At 44.2% G+C, this 8,407-nt stretch overlaps 2 protein-coding genes across 2 annotated transcripts in view; one reads left to right on the top strand and one right to left on the bottom strand.

Annotated features, from left to right (window-relative positions):
* Nucleotides 1-8,407, top strand: part of LOC104946174 (spectrin beta chain, non-erythrocytic 4-like) — a 27,659-nt gene that overhangs the window by 1,693 nt on the left and 17,559 nt on the right. The gene's annotated exons all lie outside the window — the stretch shown is intronic.
* Nucleotides 4,620-6,211, bottom strand: LOC104946173 (THAP domain-containing protein 6-like). Its single transcript, XM_010771951.1, has 4 exons — nt 6,130-6,211; nt 5,667-5,758; nt 5,087-5,264; nt 4,620-4,931 (listed from the first exon to the last, which is right to left on the bottom strand). The coding sequence occupies exons 2-4, from the start codon at nt 5,744-5,746 to the stop codon at nt 4,752-4,754; spliced, it is 438 nt and encodes a 145-aa protein (XP_010770253.1). The 5' UTR covers nt 5,747-5,758; nt 6,130-6,211; the 3' UTR covers nt 4,620-4,751.

Raw genomic sequence — 8,407 nt, 5'->3', positions numbered from 1 at the left:
AGGTATCAAAGAGAACTTATATTGGTGCAACATGTAAAATGTGTATATATTAGACAAGTTATAAATTGTAATTATAAGGTATACGGAATATAATACATATAATATATAATATATATAGGACGGTTTGAGTGTACATATAAAAGGAGAAATAAAAGAACGAAAAAAGATTAAATAACATTTTAACGGAACAAGGGAATACGAACGACTTGATTTTTACAAAGGGTTTAACCCTAGTTATTTCAAATGTAGATAGAATAAACGTACACCTTACAGTGACTTGTTTACTCTCGTAGTAAACCCGAACAGTATAATTTAGGAAATAGAGACACCATGGGTCCTTCCAGATACTACCACAATGATCCTCTCGGGTTATATTAAACTCCACCATGAGACACATTTTTCAAACTCTTGGTGACCGGTAGAGTGAACGAGATACAGTGAGTATGGTGAACTTATTGTTGTACACGTTTGTAACTTTGATGTGGGTCCCCAACCGTTGGAAATGTTAGTTTTATGCGGTAAAAACAGGGTCTCGGAGTTTTATATAAAAACGGAATATTCCCCTGTTCGGATAATTCATAGTTAAAGAATTTTAAATGCCCAGATCTAATTACACATGATTATTTGAGTATGTTAGATCCTGCAATGCTTCTAGACTCCGACTGCTATTAACACTAACAACACCACCGGTACAGACACTGGCACACAGAATCAACCAAACCAAAGAAGACATAAAATACCAACGTCGACTTATGAATTAGAGGTTATGTAATGTTGGTATATTGGATAACAGTGAGAACTCAGGGGTAGAGAGGAGTCGACGTCGGACGAACGATTAATGGTTGAGAACCGTGTCTCACCAGCAAGATAGATATTATTATGTAAATAAAACACTACTCGGAAAGTATGTGGATTCCTGTGAAATGTCCCGTATCTATGGACCGTTTCATATATTGTTAATTATGTACCTACATCACACTATAGTCGCCCATCTGATACGAAATAGACGATTACCATGATAGTCCTTCCCAGTGTACTCAGTGTCACATGTCAAAGTATAGATATAGAACCGAACAAGCTGATTGTTCTGAGTCGCATGGCACGAACTCTTAACCAACTTGTAACTCGTTTCCGAGACCAATAAATCAAATGGTTATACGATAACTATGACTTATGTCGTGATCCTGCCATCCTTCTACGACGAACAGCGTTGCAGTAACAAGTATTACTGTCGTCGCGACCCGCAGAGATCTCAGTAAATATACATCCAAACCCGAAGACTAAGTTCCACACTCTTATAGATTGAGAGGTAATTGCGTGATCGGTCTGCAACGAGCTTTAACACGTAAAGTCACGACACAGAGGACAGAGTTAGCATGATTACAGAAGTCGGAATTCCGTAGCGAGTAACCGATTCAGGCAGGGCGTGTCACACGCGTGACTCCGTCTAACTTTGCCGGGTGGTATACTGCACCCGGGCGGAGGCACAAGTGAAACTAATATTACCTTCATCGGACAAGAAGTAGATGCAGGAGTGACAACAACGTGACAAACATACTGCGTAAGAGTCCGATTGTCTTCGGCACGACATTATCCTCTCGATGACTGGCATTGTGTGCGTACGGAGGATTTTCGAAGACAATCATCGGCCCAATTCAGTAACTCTACCTGCCATCACAAGGTCACGCCTCAGTCCTAAACGGAGCATACGCCTTGCCCGATGTAAATACTCAAAACTGTACCTAGAGTGTCACACTCAGACGGACTCCTAATCCTCGTACGCTTGGACGATGAGTTAGGGCCCCACAGAAGAGTGTAAACACGGGCAGAGGGCGACCGGGGTCTGTCGTCTCTCGCCATGGAGAGCGACGAACGCCGGGCGGCGCTCCTGCTAACCGTGCAGGTCCTCCCTCATGAGGCACCCTGTTTCGGGAAAAAAGGACCTAGCTCACCTCCCGTGACTCAGCCTGCTGAATGCCAGGGGAGGTAAAGTCCCTAGTGAGCCCAACTAAGGGTAGTCAGAGAGGGGAAGCCTGCCTCCTCTGTCCATACCCGGGCCACGTCCAGGCCACATCAAGGGATTCACTAGGCCATAGAGGACCGCGGTGCCGCAACGGTAACACCACCACACAACCAAATATCCGGCCGGCGGAACCTCTTTAGAAGGGGACAAAGGGGATCAGTCCTCTCGAGTGGCGGCCTACTAATACAGGACACACACAAGAGGGCCCACACACACACAAAACAGCTAGACAAGCGGGCCGGTATTCCTTCATGGTCTCCCCGTCGCTCCCTGGGGACCTCGTACTTTCGAGGCTATCTGTAATGCACCGGGGAAGTGCTTCACCATCCAAAAAACCTAACTGCCTGCACTTAAAGAGGCTGGCACGGAGGAGATCTCGGCTGGAGTGGCCCGTAAGAAACCCCGATCCGTCGGTTGTGATCCAAAGGCTGCCGTTGGGTACAAACCGACGGCGGTTTCTAGCCAACAGACGAAGCTGTCTGACCCTGGCGTAGTAGTCACACGCAAGGTCCCGAGCGACGCCGTTGTTATATCGCAACGACAGTTTAAGGTACCACCTTTACAGTCTCGTCAGATTTTTGTACAGGAGTCACCTCCGACTCCTCTATCCATTCCGCCCGATCATGACTTGAATGGACACGCGTACGTCAGCCGTCAGAGCGTCACGCGCCTAACGCTGCTACCCGCTGTGTCCAAGTCTGCCATGGAGACATGTCATCCCCTCAATATGGCACTACCCCAACGTCCCTTTCCTCGACGACCTCCGCAGGTCCAGTCAGGCCTTGCTGACAAACCAGGTGTCAAGGTGTGGGTAACACCATCAGATACTTTAGACGGCGCCCTCGTCGTCTTCTGTAATTCCGCAGTGCGATCGAACCGAGAGTCTGTATGCAGGAGTCGTTGTACGTACGCTGTCGTCTGCTGTCGTGGGCGTCAGGGGCGTTGTCAGAGTCGACTCCCGTCGCCGACCGTTGCCGCTCCTTGTCCGTTGCCGACAGTCTTAGCGGGAAGCCGTGACGTCCCCGAGGCAGGGTCCAGAGGCGAGGAGGCGTGTCTCTGTCCTAGACGTCCGCCGCACAGCCTCCCCTTTTTCCTATGGGCGAGGACCAGACGAGGAGGCTCCCTTAGGAGGCTCCCTTTGTCTTGGCTTCCATACTGAGAAAACCCCCCCAATACACCCTTCTCTCTTAAAACTTATTTGCTAAGTTTAGAGTTGTCACACAGACATCGTTGACACAGAGGTGTACAGGGGGGTGGGTATCAGTCCGGCCGACGGTAATATAGATAACCATTTTCCCCGTCGCCCCTGAACAACGTATTAAGGTAGACAAAAAAGAAAAGCACCATTTTCTGTCTTCTGAGCGGCAAACTCGGTCACAAAGATTAGACAGCCCAATCCTTTTTGTCGTTCCGAGCGACATATCGGACCATACAATTGGTCAGCCAATTTTCGTGTCCCGAACTGTAAATTTGGCCGATGAAGCATAAGGAAAGCCCATTGTTCCGTCGCGGTCAAAAAAGAGACAAAGGCAACACGGATGTGTGGTCAGACATAATTCGGATCGCGCCATAATGCGTGCTCCACTTTCGTGACGTGTGTGGAGGTGCTCAACCCAGTCCCAGGACAACTCAGAAGAGAGATTTATCTCTGTCCATAACTCTTCGGACCAATACCACAACGCGCACACCTCTGGGGAAGTTTCGGGAAATCCCGCCCCGGGGGAACCCCAACGAAGTGCCCGTTGCCGCCGGTTCCGAGACCGTACCGAACAGTGGTACTGATGGGTGTGTGTGTTATTGTCCATGCGGGCGAGAGTCCTCGCCACGAGTCTCACCTACCGCCGATACCAAATATACCAATGCCATACCTACTCTCCCGACTGAGGTCGTCTCCCATGAGAGACGTTAACCGGAATGGGGGGGCCGTCAAGCTACCCTAAGTCCTTTGCGAGGAACAGTAGGCAGTTCCCTTGCACAGAACGCGAGGTCAGTCTCGACGCCTTTGAGGCAATTGCTTTCGTTAAAGGTCCCCAAAGGAGTCCCCTTTCTTTTTAGCCCTCCAAAAAGAGAGGCAATAAAAGAATAAAGGGCTTTTTCCTAGGCCCCACCTACTCTGGGGTAGGATCTAGACAGTCGTAAGTGTCCCACTATTACTTTTCCTGGCAAAGTAACGACTGTTAGTTTGTCCATTACCCTCACACAAGTGGTCCCTCTAACCCCAGGGAGATATCTGGACTTCCTACGAATGAAGGTGTATTGGTAGTAGGGGTTTTTGTGTCCTTTAAGGACTCTTCCATCCAGAGGTGATTTGTTGTACAGAGTTATGGCACTGCGGAGCTGCAGCAGTCTGTTGGAAAAGGAGCTCCGTTGACTGTCCAGCTGCAGGTGGAGAGGACGGGTGGGGTTATCCATGATGGACAACAGCCTGTTCAGTGTCCTCCTCTCCACCACAGCTTCAAAGGGGTCCAGCTTGATGCCGATGACAGACCGAGCTTTCCTGATCAGTTTATTGATCCTGCTGGTGTCACCGGCTCTTATGCCCCCCCCCCCCCAGACCGCAGCAAAGAAGAGTGCACTGGCCACAACAGAAGATCTCCAGCATCTTGCTGCACACGTGGAAGGATCTCAGCTTCCTCAGAAAATAGAGTCTACTCATCCCCTTCTTGTACACAGCGTCAGTGTTGATCCTCCAGCTTAGCCCTTTGTCTAAGTGCACTCCCATGTATTTCTAGTCCTCCACAACAGCCACATCTTCTCCCAGAATGCACAGGGGTAGAGGAGACGTCCTCACCCTCCTGAAATCAATGACCATCTCTCTGGTCTTGGCCACATTCAGAATACTCACAACATTAGGCTGAGGTTCATCTTCCGCTCTTCTAGAAGTGGTTGTGCTTCTTGTTGCTTCCGACAAAAGACATTTTGAGTGTTTAAAATGTGCTGTAATACACAACACATTATTTTTCCTAAACTTGCAGAAAGAAAAACTAAAGTGAGACATTTAATCACATATTTATATATCAATCTTATACACCTTGAATTCTTGTTGGCCAATGATACACATACCCTTTGAAGATGAGCTGGGAAATTGAATACTGTTGGCACAACACCATCTTTAAGCCGGACAGTCTGCCCCGTCCTGTCAAAGTCCTCACTCCTGAAGTGCTCACTGCCACAGGAAACAAAACCGTCCCTTCTTAGGGCAACTTCCCACTGCCTCCTCCTCTCTCCGGTTTTGGGAAACCTTAAAAACATGACAAAGGTAGCCAGATATATAAATTATTGTCAACATTGTCCTCCCTTCTTTCCTTTAATATTAAGGGTAAGGACAAAAATACACACCGAAATTATCATATTTTTGGGGTAATTGTATGTATGTATGTATATATGTATGTATATATGTAATGTATACTTTAAGAATAAGACAACCACACTAAGAGTTATAAAAAAGGTGTGCAAAAGAAACATTACATAATTGTGTAAAGAAATGGTAGCAACATATTCTAAAGAGGCTGGGTCAACAGCAATCTTGCAATACTATTATCTCACATAGCCCCACTGATCCTGTGTAGCAGGACTTGTAGTGTACATACATCCACTAAGTAATTATTATCCTAATTATAGTCATAATATTGTCATATCTTACACGTGAAAGGTGATTCCACGGGTTCTTGTTTGCAGACTGCGGCGATTAGAGCATCCGTAGGCTGCACAAAAGTCCGGCATAGTCAGGTACTTCTGTAAACACAAAGCCAGCAATTTCCTGTATCATAATGTATCTAAAATGTAAGATATTTTTAATAAGCCAAACCACTTGGAAGAAATCATGTGTAACTTAAGTTATGTTGAAAAGAAAGAGCAGTTTTGCCTCTCCCACTGGTGTAAAGTTGCTGGGTCAACTTTGTAAATACTAGGTCTCACTCACAGCCTCTTGTTATTAGCCAGCTAATAAATACAACCACGGCACATACACAAAGAAAAGCTGCAATTTCAACATGTCCAAGCATCCTGTATCATAGCCATTCTAATAATGTTTATAATAAACCAAACCGTTTGTAAATCAGTCAAGATTTCAGCGATTTAAGAGTATTTTTGTGCAGATCACTCACCTTACAACAGCTACCATAGCGCGTACCAGAGTAGCTGTTGACTGTAGCAAGATGGCCGCCGGTGAGCTACGCTGGAAAATCTCCCATGAGACCATCTAGTGTTTATTTATATTATCTATGGGTCGGGTACTGAGACGACCGTACACTGACGTTGTACCGGTGATCAACAGGAGTGACAATCCGCTAACACAACAAAGACCGCCAATTCCATGGCCAGAAGCAAAAAGAGCCAAAAATATATAATTTTCCACTCCGAGTTATGGGAGAGATGATTCTTTTTGATACTATTCCAATTCAAGTCCATCTGTGTCTATCATCTGCAATGTGAGCGTGTGCTTTAATCGAAGAAGGGTAATAATTTAGAGAGCGGCGTGTAACAATATGAAAACAGTGCACAAACGCCTATACGAGACGGAATTCCCTCTAATCTGCCTCCGCTTCAAAGGTGAGGGGACGGAAGGACAGTTAAATGCACAGCCTCAATTTTCACCTGGCTGCAACACACGAAGAGCAGAAAGGGCTGGGCTACACGAAATAGCAATTCTTATCGTTGTCAGTCACGTCACTGCGATACATCGAAAGAACATGTACTTTCAAAACAAGACGGCGAAGTTGTGAAAGAAGCTTCTACCTGGAGGACTGCCGGCGACAAGAGCGCTAGCCTCACAGTAAAATAAAAGTAGCATTTCCAACAGGGTTTTGATATATAATAAAAAACTCAAGTTTAGATACCGTCATTAATCAGCTGTAAGTTTTGTTTGTTTGAACTTATATCATCATATATAATTAGTACTATGTACAAAATGGTATATAGAATGCATACATAAGGATCTGTTCTGTTTAAATTGATTATAGTTCTATTATTCAATTCAGGTTACAGAAACTAGTGTTGGCTTTCATCCTATTTTAAAAGGCATTTCTTCTTATATACACTCTACTTAAATGCAACAAAAAAAGGGTTTGATCTCTTAATTGTGTCTTTTGTTATTGCAACTTTGGCAGCTGATTCCTGTGTAGTTCAGATCTGAGTGGTCCTTATTATTAAGCTAATTTATACTGTTTGTAGGAACACTATTTATACAAATAGCAAAGAAAGGGTTCAGAGTCTTTCTTTTTTCCTGTGTCATATGTGCAGCTGTTAAGTCGACATTACCACTGTAGTATGTGACGTGTGAATAAACTCCCAACTCTGTATCAACAACACTGTTGTGTAGCTCAGGTAAATACTTGTGTGATAAGAAGGGGTAAGTATAAGGATCTGCAGTAGTCTATGATCTATTATTCCATGTGTCATATGTGCAAGCAACTGTTCAATGTTATCTTGAAAACATAATACCCACACTGTTAAAGTTTTTATTGGCATTGGGAGTACAGTGAAATTAAACTCCAACTACTGTTATACAACAAAAACACTAGATTGTGCAAATAGCCATTCAGATATAAAAACTTGTGTGCTTTTAGATATAAGAAAGAGACGATAAAGAAAACGAGAATCTGCAGAAATCTATTAAAATGAAGTATATAAAAAAAAAATTTATATTATAACAATAAAAAAAAGGGGGGTTTTTTCAAAACGTTACTTATATACAACGATAGAAGTGTATATAATATTACCTGTAGGATGGTCAACAGTAAACTGGTTTACGAAAAAAATTACGACCTCCTATTTAGACTAGAGAGTAGAATCAATTCAATCGTAGCAGAGAACTAGGACACAACTTTAAAAGCAGTTAGCATCATCGGATTCAAAAAGGAATATAGAAAGGCAACCCCTGCTTTATGAAGGGGGAGAACGGGTATCATCAATGTTGGTCGACTCTGCGTTCACAAACTCCACGTACTTACGAGAGTGATATGTCGCTGGTGTCGTGCCCGCGCTCTGATGCCCACAGAACAAAACTAGAGTTGTTCAGTCCAGGAGGTGCGAAATCACTAAACTGGAATGTTGAGTACTGTTGAGGAAAATTGTGGGGACAGCTATCTCCTTTCCTATTATAAAGGAAACTGGACCCAGATAAGTTCCTTAGCTAAGGAGATAAATAAGGAAGATGACTTGTTCAAGAAGTATTCAAAACTGTAATATCCACAAATCAGATATAATGTGTGCTACACAGACAATAATACATTGCAGGGCAAATAGCTTTGTATCATATTGCAAGCACTATCTGATTCCAAACAGTGATGACCTGGTAAAACTGAATATCACCCAACATCCTAGTAAGGCAAAATATAAACTATTTATGCAATCCTGTAATAATAAACAGGAACGCTAGATCAG

This window comes from Notothenia coriiceps, unplaced genomic scaffold, assembly GCF_000735185.1.
Source record: "Notothenia coriiceps isolate Sejong01 unplaced genomic scaffold, NC01 NC01_scaffold00010733, whole genome shotgun sequence".
In the NCBI taxonomy this organism is placed as follows: domain Eukaryota; kingdom Metazoa; phylum Chordata; class Actinopteri; order Perciformes; family Nototheniidae; genus Notothenia; species Notothenia coriiceps.
The sequence above is the reverse complement of the archived record's forward strand: the minus strand, read 5'-3'. Positions and strand labels throughout refer to the sequence as shown.